A 16377-nucleotide genomic window follows, 5' to 3' on the forward strand; every position below is an offset into this window, starting at 1 on the left:
GCAGATTTAGAACGGGTTCAACCCCATTAACAGGCGTATTTGGAGCTGCCCCTAACTGATTATGAAGAAAGGGAGAGATGTGGAGCGAGAGATGGCCGCTTGTCTGGAGGCTGCGAAGGAGGATTGCATTACCTTTGCGAAGGGAAGATGCATCGCACCATTCCGAGATGCAAGGATCGCCTCTGACAGTCTCATGGAAAACACAGATTTCGATGTCCGGAGTGCTTGAAAAATTCTAGAACTGAGCTTAGGGGTGACAAACAAAGCTAGTTTACAAAATCAATTTTAGAATCCCACGCTAGGAACCCTGAAGAATCTAATGAGATATTTGATTGCGTGATTAGAGGATGATTACTGTAGTATTGTTGTAGCCAATTATCGATAAATTACTGTCATTAGATTCGTCCCGAAAAATTACTCGCATCTCTAAAAAAAATTGCAAATAAACTTTATTTAGTATTTTATGCAGACAAAATTCTCTTTTCGAAATATGTGCACTAGAATTCCCTAGTGGGAACCAAACAAGGCCAGTGGCCAAACTTCATCAATATCATCGGCTGTTCTGAACGACCAGCACTCATTCAGTCCTGGGCCCGGCATGACAAGCTACGAAGGAAGCGACTTGCAAGACATCTTACCATGAGAAGACAAAAGTTGTGTTTAGATTATTTTGCATTTTGCATTTTTACATTTTTGTTAAGGCATCTTTAACATTTAAAATATTAAATGTAGACTAATTATAAAACTAATTACAGATCTCGTCTGTAAACTACGAGACGAATCTAATGAGCCTAATTAACCCATCATCAGAGCATGTTTACGGTAGCATTACTGTAGCAATTTAGTGTCTAATCACGTCCTAATTAGGCTCATTGGATTCGTCTCGCGATTTACAGTCTATTTGTATAATGCGATTTATTTTTCGACTATATTAAGTACGCCATGCAAGCGATTTAGAAAATTTTTGCATTTTGTGTTTTAGGATCTAAACAAAGGCAAAATGATAACCCCGGTTGATGACAAGCTGCCGGCAGTCGTATGCCTCTATTTGGACTGTTTTGGATCGTCGTGCGAACTGGGGCTACACAACATGTACAATGTTTGCCGGCATGCCAGTTGGCTAAGGATTATTGGTTCAGCTGCTGAGGTTTGCTTGGGCCGTGTTTGGTTAAAACCCGCGTTTTTTTTCACTAAGGAATTTTATATGCATGACGTATTAAACGAAATCTATTTGTAAAATATTTTCACAGATAGGTGCAAATTTGCGAGCCGAATCTAATGAACCTAATTTAACCATAATTAGATACAATAATACTACTGTAATCATGCTCTAATTATCTTCTAATCGTACGATCAAATGTCTCATTAGATACCGTACCTGCTACAGTACCATCATTGTGGAGATGTTTTGTAATTAGATTTTATTTAATACATCTAATTAGTGGTCAAAACTACGCAAAATTTCACTAAATTTTTTTCACACCCTAACCAAACACTTTATTTAATACATCTAATTAGTGGTCAAAGATCTCTATTTAGTCTGTTTTGAATGCAATCCTGCTTGCTGGATCCTTCTAAAAACTGCATTATTCTCCAATCTCCATGGAGATGGAGCTCCGTTGAGGATGACCTAAATCCGACCCCCACTAGGAGTGGAGGACCAGGACCAATGTCATGGGCATGGTCGGGCACATCGGATGCCGACTGCCGAGAGCGTGCACGCACATTACACGTGGGCAGTGACAGGCCATGGATGGGGCTGGTTGTGGTGAGCGCAATCGTCGGTCGCAGAGGATGCAAGGAATCCCAGGCGCATGAGAGGCAGGCAAAGGCAGGGCAGGGCTCCCAGCGAGGCTCGATCGAGCATCCACATCCATGGTCTCCTAGTCGTCTGCTCTTGTGCTGCCGGTGCTCCCTGCGTCGCCGACACCAACGCCATCCGCCCGCCTGCGGAGAGGAAGCAGAGGCTCCCTCACTGGGTATGCCTCGCTGCTCTCGTGCTCGTGCTCGCGCGCGCGCATTTTGAGACGCGCCATGCTATTGGCATTGCCATTCCCCGAGAGAGACACGGACGGACGAGGACGACGACGATGGGCAAGACGTGCCTACAGTACTCGTGCCCGTGCCCAATCCGAACTGGGGGGCCCACGGCTGGCTCTGTCCTGCTAGTCCCGTCCGACCGGGGGCCCACTCCGAGGCCGCGGGGGCCCCACGGCCCTGCCCTTGTCCCGTCCGTTGGCAGCGCGTGCGCCCCAGTCAGCCCAGTCAAAGCAGGGCGCGTGCCCCGGCGACGGCCTGTCCCCTCCCCCTCCCCTCCGCCGCCGCCGGCGTGGCTCGGCCACGGCGACCCCATCTGCTCGTATCTGCCCCCCTGCCGCCTGAATGAGCACACCGTCGTCATCTTTTTCACTGCAATGTGCAACGTGAGGAGAAACGTCCGTCCTTCCTCGTAATTTGGACACCCGTAAAACGCCAACAGCTTTTCGAGCCCCCCAAAATCCTACACGTGCTGCCTGGACCGCTCCCAACGATCGCATTGTCAAGGGTCAAGGCGATGTCCCTGTCAGGCTGTCACTAGATAGAGGCATGCATGCAGCAGGACTTCTCCAAAGCTTTTGCCTTGCACAGCACCATCAGTGGAGCCACACAAGGAACATTTACCTTAATTACCACAAACGTACCACCATTTTTTCTCACAGTAATTTGGTTCTGCTTTCTTTTGCAAACACGCCTGTCCTACACGCAATGCTGCAGGTGTGGCATGATCAGAATACTGTCAGGCATGCACCAAAGGGGATTAAAGAACAACAACCTTGATGTTTCAACTGTGGATCAGCATTCGGCAATCTGGTACCAGTATTCATACATGTTTCCACCAATCTCCGCCCATTCTCAGCTGTCCTGTCACCCATCTAAAAACATCCTCTACAAAAACATCAACAGCCTACCCAGTTCTTCGCGAACCATGCCGATGGACCCCTCTGATCTTGGCCTCACCATCTACCATTCGTTAGTAGTAGTTCAGGAGGTTGCCGCTGACGACGTTGCTGCTGCACGGGAAGCAGCCGCAGGAGGCCGCGTCGCTCCCGGGCAGGTGCCGGTGGTGGCTCGCCGCTTTGAGCCGCCGGGTGCCGCTGCCGGCGGCCGCCGCCGCGCGCTGCAGGTGCTGCGCCTGCGCCGTGGCGCGCCACTCCTCGGCGCGCCGGTGCACCGTCGTCATCCGCCGCATCAGCTTCTCCTCCAGGTTCGACCGCATCTTCTGGATCTTCACCTGCCGAGAGCAACCACGCTACAAACTGTCAGAACGTGGTTGTTCAAACCTTGCTGACATGAAGATGACAAGCTGGACTCTGCTGCAATGTGTCATCTAGTATGATGTATGCAGCAGGCCTTGAGCAACGCTCGAGAGAAAGAAAAATAATGGGTATGCCTTGACCAGCGCAGCATGGAGGGAAGAAGGTTCAAACTTTGAATTCTATGGCTGTTCTACCGTAACATTGCATATGCATCGGTAGTAGTATATTAGTACCCCAAATCACCATAACAATGCCCCTAAGCACATGCCTTGATCTTACATCATGGTTAAACGGATATCATATCGTTCGGCACTCGGGGATCGAAGTTCTTCACATGGCTATGAGAAGGACAGTCCAAGTTCAGAACAAAAAACCAGCTAAAGAATTCTGAGTTTCGATGCGCTGTTGGTAAAAGTGAGAGGGTGATTGCATAGAAAGCAATGGACAATCATGGTTCCCGCCATTCTAAACAACTCGGATTAGCAAGGCGACACCGAGGTGGCGGACAAGAATTCGCATGGAAATGTAGGAAGGAACACGGAAATGACAGAGCTGTAATCTGATCCCAAGTCCCAACCTTCCTCTGCAATTTCTAACTCTGAAATTTCTCGATGCACAAAAAAGAAAGTACCGAGTTCAAACACAATGGTTACTGAACACTACACCCTCTGTTTGTACTGACACCGGCCATTATGAAGTTTCTGATGCAATGTAGGAAGTTTGAACTGGATAGATTCATGGTAAAAAAATGTTTGAAATGGATATAATATCATAAATTTTTTTGAGATAAATAATATAATGATAAATTCTAAACAGACATGTAGCTGCAGGATTTGAAAAACTCTGCTCAGTTTGCAGATTAGGACAACCTATCCCCAATTCTCACATACCCAAGATTTTGGCAAGCAATTTAATTTTAGTGAACACTTCATAGGGCAAAGATCAAAGGTCTCCAAAAATGGCCGCAAAACTCTCCTTACTACAACTGAATGGGCACAGCCCTTCAGACTAGCATAGGCAACCAATTAGCAGCTACAACTTTCTAATTGTATAATCTGAACTTGAAACATGATGCAGCATAATCAAAGGCTACCACATGAGTTATGCATAATTTCATATTTGCAACTGAACTTTGCATTTACCAAAAAAAAAAATCAAATTTTGCCCATGAGTTATGCAAAAACATTGGTACTACCGAATTATTGGGTTTTACCTCCAGCTTTCTTGATTGTGCTTCAGCCTTGGCGCTCTCCAGGTTAACCCAAGCCTGGATCTTTGCCTCTTCCCTTTGATACCTAATCAAACAGGAATACAAGAAAACTCAACAAAATCATATCTGAAATTCTGAATCCATTATCTGATCTTTCTGCAATGCTATGTGCAGTGCAGCATTGCACACACACACACACCTGATGCAGCTCTTGGCCCTGTCATCATCGTCCCACCGGCAGTCGCCGCCGTGTTTATCGCAATGTGGCGCACCGCCGGCACCGACGGTGGCCTCGAAGTGCCGCAGGCTCTTGGACACCTCCTCTTCCTCCTCCTCCTTGGAGCTCCAGTTAACAAGCATGGCGTCGAACCGCGCGCCCAGGTCCAGCTTGGCGAGGTGGCAGTCCGCCAGCTCCGAGATGTCCATCCCGCCGCTGCCGGCGTACGGCACCAGCGGCCCCGACCGGCTCGCCGGCGTGTTGTGCCGCACCGGGGAGGTGCTCTTGAGCGGCGTGTGGCACGAGCTCCCCAGTGGCGTCATCTCCGTGCCAATGTCCCTCCGCTGGTCGCCGCCGGCGGCCGCCGCCGCGCCCTTCGCCGGCGCCGGCTCGCAGTACGCGCTCCGGAACACGAAGGTCTCCTTCGACGGCTCCTCGTTGTCCGTGAACTTGTCTGCGATTCAATCCAGCATCTTGCAAGCTCAGCATCAATGGACGAACAAATTCCAGTGACAAATCAGAGCAACAAATCCTGCGAGAAATAAATGAAATGTCACCTTTGAGGAGCACTTCTGCCGGCGGCGCGTACAGCGCGAGCGCGTGGGCGTCCGAGAGCGCGTCCACCGATCTCCTCACCGCCACCGCCGCCCGCTTCTCCTCCTCGCCGCCGCCGCCTCTCGGACCCAGCCCGCTGCTCCGCTGCCTGGAGAACGCGACCTTGCCGGTGCCGTGGTGGTGGTCGGAGTCCGACGACTGCCGCAGCCACTTCTCGGCATCCTCCCACTTGGACGGCACCGACCTCCTGGGGGCGACGAGCTGGTGGTGGTGCGCGGGGCTCGCGAAGAACTGCATCGGCCGCCCCGGCGTCGCCGGGACGAGCTGCTGCGGCGGCTCCGCGCGTCGCCTCTGCGCTGAGGCCGCGGAGGACGACGACGAGGAAGTGGTGGAGGCCTCGTGGTTGCTGCTCCTACCGGGGCCGTTGCTGCTGCTGCTCCTGGTCATGGTGATGGTGGCCATGGGGAAGGAGGTCCTCACGAGCTCGGAGCTCTCCGTGCGGTTCAGGCTGCCGAGCGTGTCACTGAATGTGGGCCCAAACACGTTGCCACCGCCGCCTCCTCTTCCTCCTCCGGCTGCTGTAGCGGCTCCTACTCCATGGAACGAGTTCTGCAGCGGATCGATGGAGCAAGAAAAATGAGATTGTGAGGCAAAGATGGGAACAGCAGCTTCAAGAAACAGCCATCAGCTTGCTTTGTTACTGATTTTGTTGGATGAAGAGACTAGAGAGCAAGTGGCGAAAAGGAGGTGCTTGTCACTTACTCGTCTTGTGGAGGACGCCAAGGTTGAAGAAGAGGACTTGAGCTCCATGGGAGAGTGTGTGCTCCTCTGGGTATGTGATGTGTGCTAGACCTGGGCATCCTCCGGGCCGGGTCGGGTTCGGGTCGGGCAAAAAAAAGCACGGTGTTTTTTCTAGCGGCCCGTGCCCGACCCGACCCGGTGGCCGGGCCGTAAAATTGAGCCCGCACCCGACCCGATAGCCAGTCGGGTCGGGTCGGGTTCGGGTCGGGTCGGGTCGGGCCGGGCCTATGTAAAATGTCGGATTCCTTCGGGTTTTTCGGGTTTCGGGTCAAAATTTTTAGCCCGTGCCCGGCCCGTCAGTCATACCGGGTCAAAAATTTTGACCCGAGCCCGCCCATCAAACTCTTCGGGTCGGATCGGGTCGGGCTATTTTCGGGCGGGTTGGGTCGGGTCCGTCGGGTCGGGCAGCCCATGCCCAGGTCTAATGTGTGCTACACCCTGACTGAGCTTTAGGTCTGTTTAGATGAAACGCAAAAACTTTTTGCGTTGGAATCTTACTAATTTGAAGTACTAAATTGTCTGCGTGGTCACGAAGATAACAAGCTACACTTGTCTGGACTTGTGGCCTATGATCAGGAGGTCCCTGCTCTAATCTTGCTAGGTAATAGTCAATTAGCCACCATTAAACACTGCCTTGTCAGACACTCACACTTGCCTGGAATCCTGCACACACTACCCATGGGATACTGCCTACAGCCTACAGCCAAGAAGAGGCCTCTGGCCTGAAATCTGAATATCATTTTTATTTTTTTACAAAGAATCCTATACCCAGGAGGATGTAGTTTCAGTATTTAAAATGCCACCTACATGTATAGAAAAAAATGTCCAATACGACCAGCTTGTCATGTTCCATTGACCATTCTGAATGTCCAGCGTCACTGGCTCAGCCAGTTATTACAGCAAGCAGGTCAGGTTTGGTTTCTTTGTGCTAATAAGCACCACGAATTTTTTTTATGTATGGAATACTAAACGAAGTTTATTTGTAAAACTTTTTCACGGATGGATGTAACTTTTCGCGACAAATCTAGTGACGGTAATTAATCGATGATTGGCTACAGTAATACTACAGTAACCAAACTCTAATCGTTCGGTCAAAGGTCTCATTAGATTCATCTCGCGAAGTAGCGCAGGAGTTGTGGAGCTAGTTTTATAAACTATCTTCATTTAATCTTCATTTAGTACCCATAATTATTGGTCAAAATTTGTGCTACTTGTACTATGCTCCAAACCAAACAGAGCCCCATCATGCATGGCCGGTGCTGGTATGGAAGGTTGCTCGCATCATTCACGGCGTGCCTCACCTCATCTACGGCCGGCTGTCGTTTGGGTAGGTTCTGAGGCCAGCACCCTCCCATAGACTCTTGAATTCGCTGTAGGCAGTCTGTGACTCCTGGTGTGCTACAGTTCTGTGCCGTAGAAACTTTTTATCCCCTTGGCAACGGCAATGGCAATGGTTCTGACCCCAGCGACAAAGAGGCAAATGGAAATTGCCTTGCGTGTACAGTAGTTGAAACATGACATTTTTTTGGTGTCTCCAACAGTAGGAGAGGCAAATGCATTCGAGGAAAGGCCACTGCCGAACCGTGACCGCACCCGCTGCCATCTGAAATGCATTTGAGAAGAGAGAGAGTGTATATTTGCATTGTCTCTCTACTCCAAGGCAGTTTGCCTTCGCTTTTGCCTCGTCTGTTGGAGAAGGTGCAGGATATGCACAGTACCGAGCGGAGATGCATTTTTCGAGGGTGTTTAGTTGGTAAAAAAGTTTGGATTTGGGTACTGTAGCATGTTTCGTTGTTATTTGATAATTAATGTCTAATCATGGATTAATTAATGTCGTTAGATTCATCTCGTGGAAATCAGTCAGACTGTGTAATTAGTTATTTCTTTTAACTACATTTAATACTTCATACATATGTCTAAAAATTCGATGTGATGAGTACTGTAGAAAAAAATTTGGAAACTAAACCGGGCCTTCATTTGCCTCGCGTGATTCCTCGTCTGTTGAGGTCAGCCTAGGCACCATCTTTTGATCTTTTCTGAAGCATACCTGCACAAAGGCTGCCTTTCCGGATGATGGTGCATTCATGGACACAGATTAGTCTAATAGTCTTGCAGGGTACGCACACTCCGGAGGTGATAATGGTTCATCATCTCTACTATGTCAAATCGACAGTCGTACAGCAATTGGTCGTAGAGTTCCTGCAACCTTCTTCCAAATGAGACTACCCATCTTACCAGTACTGCATCTTACAACGATTGCACTGTGACTGTGAGCAGCATGCATGGATAATCCAGAGTGTACAAATTTTCTTTTTCCTCTTCATAGCAGCAGCTGCTCATCTATATGGCTACCAATTCACTGCACTGCCATTCTTCTGCGTTGGCATTGGCCCGATACAGCTACAGCCTGAATCTCTGAATCGCTGACGAAGCTTCTCTTTCTTTGCTCACTTGCCTGTATGTCCTCTTGGGTAATGGCAGCTAGGATCATAAATCAGCCCCAGTAAAAACTGCCAATACAGTCCTCCACGCCACGCATTTCTGTTCCTTGTTGTTGCCCTTTTCTGAACGATGATGCGCGTGCACTCTGGTCTTGGTCTCCTCGTCGCAGGCTGCTTGCCTGCCCTGCATTATCATTAACCCACATGCTGCCACGATTTACTGGTGCACTGGTAGACTCTAGCTCTATGAAGATCCTCACTTCATTTCCCTTGCTGTGGAGCAGGCAGCAGTAAAACTGTAAAACATTGGACGCACGCCTGACGACTCCGGCAAACGTATATTCAGACATTCATCATACCTGCAAGATAGCAGGACCCCCCTTTTGTAATCTTTTCGTCGGAGGTAAATAAATAAACAGATAAATGAACAATGCAAAGATCACATGCGTAAAGACGATGCTGGGTATGGCTAGGCTAGGGATCACATGCGAAAGCTACGATGGCTTGTTTTGTTTCCCCTCAGAACAGGAAAAGGCAGGGGTCCTGCCTGCCTGCGGCCTGACGAGTGCCACGCTCGGCTGGTTATAGCTCGGCTTATTAACGAGCTGGCTCAGCTCGGCTCGTTATACAAACGAGCCAGCAGACTAGCTCGGCTCGGCTCGCTAAACAGCTCGAGCCAGCTCATCCTCCATGACAGGTGGCGGTGGGAAGCGGCGCACTGATGCGGGCGGCGCCAGCGTGCTGCGCGCGTAGGGCTATATTCCAGTATACAGTACGTATTAGTTAGGCTAGATTCCAGTATTCCAATCGACAGTTTTCTTTTGCCCTGCTCACGCGCCGAGCTTGCAAATCGCGATCGCGGCCTCGGCGTGTCTTTCTAGCTTCCGCACCTTTCGCAGTTCCACGCCGGGCGCGTGAGCCGCGACTGTCGAGGCCGGCCGCGCGCGCGCGGCCGACGGCAGGCCGCAGGCAAGACGCAGGCACAACGGCCAACAGCGTCGGCGCCGCTCGACGGGAAGCCTGGATCAGCCGACCAGGACGCTGGACGCATCACGCATGTGATGATGCACGCAGGCAAGCAGCACGCAAGCGGCCATCATCTATATTTATATTCATGTACCTGACCACGGCGGACGGCCCGGCGCCGTCCCGCAGCGGCTGCCGACGAGTCCGCGGCGCTCCCCTCCCTCATCCCTCCGCGTTCTCGTCTCGCCACGCCACGGCCCGGCGGTGCGGCGCTGGCGAGGTCCGGCGAGACCGCTGATGCCTCCCGATCCGGCTGTTGGGTGGCTCGGCCACCGATTCCTGCCGCAGCAAGGGCACTGGGAAGAGTTCGCCGCGGCCGCCACCGCCGGCGCGTGCGCCGACCACCACGGCCCCGGGGGACGGTATTTGTCACCGTCCGGGCTGGACGGTATTTCAATCACCGTCCGCCCTTGAGTGATTTCAGCCGTAGGATCGCGTCTCTGCGGCTAAGATCGGATCTGAGGGAGCGTTGGGCGGTATCTTTCGTGGGCCGCTGCCAAAAAGCGTTTGTCTGGGCCACGCCAAGTAAAGGCCCAATTCCCTGAGCCGATTACCGACCTGCAAGTTTCGACGAGCGACTGAAGCGAGGCCAGCAGACCAAAAGTGGCCTGTTTTCGACCTGGCAGGACGACAACGAACCTAGCTTGGACTGCATGATACGCCGTGCTTAGTGATATTATGAATTGTTTTTTCTCGAATACGCAGGAGATTTACGTATTATTGTATTATTAAGGAAGAATAAATTACCCGCAAAAAAAAAGAAAGAACAAAAAGGATAACGATCGAAACATGTAACCCTGACACGACAAAAGCCAGGGCAACCAGCCCATAATCGGCGCATTTTCCGACCATGCATCAGTTGTCTGACATGTCACATAGAATTGGCCGTGCAAGATCACCTGTCTCGCTAGCTGTGCAGAGATGCTCAACGAATTACTCCATTCATTCCAAATTATTAGTCGTTTTGATTTTTTCTAAGTGCATAGTTTTTGTTATGCATCTAGATATATGTTATGTCTAGATGCAAAGTCAAAACGTCTGATAATTTGGGACGAAGGGAGAGTAGCAGCCATGCATAGGAGGATTACTGACTGAAGGAGGGGAGGGGGTAGCCAAGGATGGGTTGGACTTGCAATGGGCAAGAATTGCAACTGCAATTGGGACTCTGTTTCTACTATCAGCAAGATTCTTGTTTGAGAGGGGTGAGAGATGGAGACTTGGAGAGCTTAACTGATGAATGACTGTTGTTTGAGGAAAATAATTAATCAAGAGGTCGTCAAAATGGATGGCCGGCCAAATGCTCTTCACTATTAAGTCTCTCACCAACTACATAAGTTTATTGGCGCTGTTGTTAGAATAATCGGCAATCACGACGAACACTAATGAACCAGATCAGGATCACTACGCGATTTCCTCAGGAACACTCCGTACCATCAAAAGGGACACCTATGTGTATTATAGTATGCTGCAAAAGTTCTTGGCCCAGGAATGTGTCATTGATGTTGAAACAATACTAGCTTAGCTCCTTATACATGTCTACTTCATGGACAATTGGACATTGCTCTTTTTTTTCTTTTTCACCTATAGTCTATAGAACAAAGGCTATCACTTGATGCACTAGCTAGGAGAGAAAGTTCATGATTGCCAATGCAGCAATTGTTACCTTGTCTTTCTATTTTCCCAAGAAAATATAATATAGATACATTGGACATATTTATCAGCTTCCTGTCTCGGCCAGTGCTTGAGTTTAGCGAGTCAGGAGCGGAGCATCATCTTCTAATCAAGGTAGTAGTACCCTTCTGGTACCATCAAGCTAAGTGTCGACAATAAGTCTAAGCTGGAGAATGGGCAGCCGGAGTACAGGAGGTTCCATCATCAGTGATGTAAGATCTAAGTTTCTGAACAAATTCATCGATGTACCTCTCCTGGAGCTCCTCATCGGCTACAATCTCCTGCATCTTCATGGCATTTGCTACAAGAACCCTCCTGATATCTTCTTCCACCATGACTGCCCGGACTGCCCTCGCGACGCCATGGCGGTCGAACGAGCCGTCGTCCTCATTCCTGGCCACCTGCAACCCTACCATCCTCCCCGCCATGAGCCGCGCGTTCGGCTCTTGGTCGCCGAAGATCGGCAGCATGATCAGAGGGTGCCCGTGCAGAAGCCCTTCGGTGAGCGAGCTCCGGCCGCAGTGCGTCAAGAACGCGCCCACGGCGGCGTGCGCCAGTACGGTGGTCTGAGGAACCCACCCCATGGCCACCAGCCCACGGCCGTCGGTGCGCTCTTGGAAGCCGGCAGGGAGGACGTCGGCGTCGGCGACGCCCCTCGGCTTCCTCAGAGCCCAGAGGAAGCGCGTCCCGGCGAGCTCCAGCCCGTGCGCCAGCTCGTGCACCAGCTCCACGCGCAGCGGCACCTCGCTCCCGAGCGCCACGTACACGACGGACTTGGGAGGCTGCGCGTCCAGCCACCGCACGGCGTCGTCGTCGTCTCTGTGCACGTCGGCGCCGCGGCCGCCGTAGGGCAACGGCGGCAGGAGGCCCAACGGGAGGAGCGGCTTGCCGAGTACCTCAATTCAACAGGTATGCTTCGGCCACCGGACTCGTGATCGAGTTTGCCGCAGACCTAACGGCAGCCATGAAGAACGACGTTGATGCTGCTGCCGAGATAAGCTCACGCGCCTACAGATTTGTCTGTTCTGCACCTCGATGGCTTGTAGGTATGTCGATCACAATGCACCTCGATGCCCTCTGATTTGTCTGTTGACATTGAAGTGTTCACTATCAGTTTAAATGTATTCTCAAACGTTTTTTTGAGTGATATTCTCAATCTTTTCACTGTAACATTGAAGTGTTTACTGTTAGTTAAAATGTATGATGCATTGTATTTTGCAAGTCTGGATTTCATTTTGCAAGTTATGAGAGACAATCTCATTTTTATAGAGCATCCATGTCATACTGAATGAACGATTTAGTATAACTTACATCTATCATACTAGGTCAGGAATTCCATCGAGCATGTGCTGGACTGCTGGCCGACCGCAGTTTGAGTACGAGGCATGCCTGCACTGCACTGCACGCAGAGCTCGGGGACCAGATGGCGAGGGCAGAAGCGTACTGTGATGGAACCATCAAATTAAAACTCTAATTAAGCGTAATGACCGTCATTTGAACACATCGGTCGCATTAGCTTAACGGCTTAATTTGGCGATCCTTTCTCAACCCACGTCTCGATCGAAACAATACCGATAGTCCCACGCGAAGGTAGACGCAGATGGTACAAACTCGACATACATTCGAAAATACAACAATATATACAAAACTCAACCGTAAGTTTTACAAACTAAATTTAAAACATACATAATTTACACACTTTGCGTTACTGAAACTAATGTTCGAACAGAGGTAAGAGTCTACGACTACCACACTTATACGCCGAGGCGACCCCTAACTAAGTGTCTGGCTCCACAACCTCCCATCCCTCTGCGTCCCGACGGATGAACTTGACGCAGCAAAGACAGAAGTCTACGTCTGAATGCCCTGAAATAATATTTCAACAAAAGCCCTGTGCAACTAATACTCAGCAAGACTTACCCGACCAGTGGATATAATCTAGCCCACATATCTAGACATGCAAGGCCTTTGGCTGGTGGTTAATTTGCAGAAAACAGCGACTAAAGTAAATCCTTAATTTCCATATTTTAGCTCCAGGTTCTATATAAATTAACTATAGTCCAGTATTTTCTCAAACCAACTATAGCAATCATATAGGTGCAATCCATAATAATTCAATATGTTCATTATCATATGTATAGAAATATACTCATCATTCCATCATAACACTACGATGCGACGCAGTGATCAAGGTGCCCATGTCCGAGAGCGACTGACGGCGAATCGATTCGATTTAACCTTGCAAGGTGGACCTAACTAACACGGCACGCAAAAGCCCCGTCGGACCACATGCACCAACCTTTCCCCTCCATGCCTCGAACTACAGGACCGCCCACCATCATATGGTCAGCCGAGCTCAACGTGAGACCACCAAAAATAAACATATGCATTCCCATTTCTCCGCGACTACTCGACTACACCAGGAGGTGAGATGGAGTCCTGTACTTTCGAGGTGAGGCAGTACTCGGCTTACCGGTTTCGACTACCTCCTACTCCCGGCATGCGGTTAGTATAGTTCAAACATGATCAACAGGGCCAACAATGGCTCGGTCCTTAACCGACGCAGGCGGAACTACACCTCTCCCATCCGGTCTCCGATTCTATTCTTTCTTTCATTCCAAGACTTTCATCCCACGATGAGTAACTCATAAATGGAAACATAAAACTATCATATATCTCGCGAGTAACAAAAAATTACTCGGCTTCTACCGAACTCTATCTAGCATAGCATTTCTATCATCCTATACATACTAGTATAACTCAAAGAAATATAGGGTTCATGCAACTAGGGTTTCAAACAACTCCTAAACGTAATGCACAAGTAATAAATACATATATAGGTGTCATAATTTAAAATAATAGGATGTGCACCGAGGCTTGCCTTCAGGCTGCTGCTCAGAGCTAGCGTTAGACGGGCCTTGGGCCGGGTTCTCACGCCTCTCCTCCTGGGCTCGATCCGGCTGCTCCTGCGGTGCCGCTATCACCTCATACACGACGTCCTCAACGGCGGATGCTACACGAATGCATATGAAATAATTGAGTGCAGCTCAACGATGTAACTATTATACTTCAAACTGGACTGCCCTGCGGACTGTCCGCGCCCAAGTGGCGGACCGTCCGCAGTACAACTCTGCCGACCCACCAGAACCAACTATCTCTCTGGACAAATTTCAATCTATACGGCGGACTGTCCGCAGTTTAACTCTGCAATACCACCAGAGCCAACGACGCCTCTGGACAAAATTTTAATCTCTACTGCGGACCGTCCGGCCCCTCTTGGCGGACCGTCCGCAGTCACTCTGTCGATCCACCAGAGACGACAACGTCTCTGGACAAAATCCTAGACTCTACGGCGGACTGTCCGTTCTCCAATAGCGGACAGTCCGCAGTTCAACCCTGCGAACCCCACCAGAGACAACATCGTCTCTGGACAATTTTTGATCTGTATGGCGGACTGTCCGCTCTCCAATAGCGGACTGTCCGCGGTTCAATCCTACGAAAACACCAGAGACAACATCGTCTCTGGACAACTTCTACTTGACTTTGCGGATTGTCCGCCCCTCCTAGGCGGACTGTCCGCCCTCCTATTCGGATTGTCCGCCGTTCCTATCTTTTGACACCGTGCAACAGACGACAGCAAGCGCGGCGGCGGCGGCGGCTGTTCTCCGGCGCCGGCGGCGCACAACGGAAGGGGAAAAAGGCCGGGGAGTACAAATAACTCACCACGAATCCATTCCCGGGGTCGGTTCGGGCGGAGGATGACCGGAGAGGCAGATCGACGGTGGAGCAAAGCTCCAAGAGGCTCCAATGGTGACCGGTGGTGGTTGGAGCGATTTCGGCCGGGGAGAAGCCGGGCTGGGGGTTGGGGACGGTGGAGGAGGTGCTGGGGAAGGTGCTCGCGCAAGGAATCGAGATTTGGTGGCCGGAGGAGGGAGATTGACGGAAGGGGGCGACGACGGGGCGAGCGGACGAGCTCCGCTCGTCTCTGGTCGAAGAATGAAGAAGAGGAAAGAGGATATCACAGGCGGGTCCCACATCCAGAATAAATATCTAGGCGTTACTTTGGCGGACCGTCCGCCGATCCATAGCGGACCGTCCACGGTTTTCCTAGGTGTTACACATGCCTGCACTGCACCACAGAGCTCGGTGACCAGAGGGGAAGGCTGAGGCAGCGGCAGCGGCGGCGCACACAGATTGTTGTTCGCCCCTTGCCATCCTTGGCATCGTGATCCGCTCCGCTGGTCCGTGCGCACTGCTCTGCCACCAATGTAAAGCAACGGCTAGCGCACGACTGAGGCGATGATGGCGGTGGATGAGGGAGGCAGCGATGGACAAACGTGGCGGCAGCCAGCGTCAGTGGCGGAAGCCATACAACGGTATGACGACGAACTGGGGAAAAGATTGAGCTGAAGGTGAGAGAGCCCGCTTGTACGAGCCGCATGAGTTGAGCGAGCGGCTGCACCAGGGCCGAGCCCAGCATTCCTGGGACGCATGTGGGAGCTGGGGCCGCGGGAGCGTCCGATCCTACGGGCGGACAGATGTCTAGAATCCAGAGCAGGGCTGCACCAGTCGGGCCGGTTGCCGCCCTCGCCGGCGCCGGCGCACGCGGCGTGGAGGTACTCCGCGAACGGCGCGGCGAGGCCGTCGAAGGCCTCCCAGAGCGGCTCGAGCCGGTCACTGGGGACGTCGTTGGTGGACTCGGCGCCGTCGGGGAGGCTCTCGACGCGCGGGAGCGGGAGCGGCACGAGGTCGATGGACCCGGCGTGGCGCCGCGGCGGGAGGCGCGCGAGGTTGCGCGGCGTGGAGACGAAGGACACGCGGTGGCCCCGCGACGCCAGGCGCTCGGCGAGCTCCAGGAACGGGAGCAGGTGGCCGAGCGCCAGCCACGGGCAGAGCACGACGCGCAGCGGCCGCGGCAGCGAGGAGGATGGCGCTGAGGACCCCGCGTCCATGGCGAGGAGGCAATGGACAACTTGAATGGCGCCGTGCTGTGCCTGTGAAGGCTTGCGAATGGACAAAGGCTGCAGCCTGCAGATAGCCCGGGTGCTCAGGTGCTCTCGCGTCAATTTTTTAGGCATGCGGGTCCCACTTAAAATGCAATCTTAATCCAACTATGGACAAACAAATGCATTGGGTTTATAGTCTCATTTTCCTATACCT

General features: G+C 51.4%; 2 protein-coding genes across 2 annotated transcripts; both read right to left on the reverse strand.

Annotated features, from left to right (window-relative positions):
* Positions 1 to 2797: 2797 nt before the first annotated feature.
* Positions 2798 to 6135, reverse strand: LOC120686877. Its single transcript, XM_039969070.1, has 5 exons — positions 6041 to 6135; positions 5281 to 5887; positions 4706 to 5177; positions 4510 to 4591; positions 2798 to 3271 (listed from the first exon to the last, which is right to left on the reverse strand). The coding sequence occupies exons 1-5, from the start codon at positions 6086 to 6088 to the stop codon at positions 3011 to 3013; spliced, it is 1470 nt and encodes a 489-aa protein (XP_039825004.1). The 5' UTR covers positions 6089 to 6135; the 3' UTR covers positions 2798 to 3010.
* A 5241-nt stretch (positions 6136 to 11376) lies between these two features.
* On the reverse strand, positions 11377 to 16169 carry LOC120686330 (soyasaponin III rhamnosyltransferase-like). Its single transcript, XM_039968530.1, has 2 exons — positions 15721 to 16169; positions 11377 to 11970 (listed from the first exon to the last, which is right to left on the reverse strand). The coding sequence occupies exons 1-2, from the start codon at positions 16167 to 16169 to the stop codon at positions 11379 to 11381; spliced, it is 1041 nt and encodes a 346-aa protein (XP_039824464.1). The 3' UTR covers positions 11377 to 11378.
* Between the last annotated feature and the right edge of the window lie 208 nt (positions 16170 to 16377).

Source organism: Panicum virgatum, chromosome 8N (genome assembly GCF_016808335.1).
Source record: "Panicum virgatum strain AP13 chromosome 8N, P.virgatum_v5, whole genome shotgun sequence".
NCBI classification, from domain to species: domain Eukaryota; kingdom Viridiplantae; phylum Streptophyta; class Magnoliopsida; order Poales; family Poaceae; genus Panicum; species Panicum virgatum.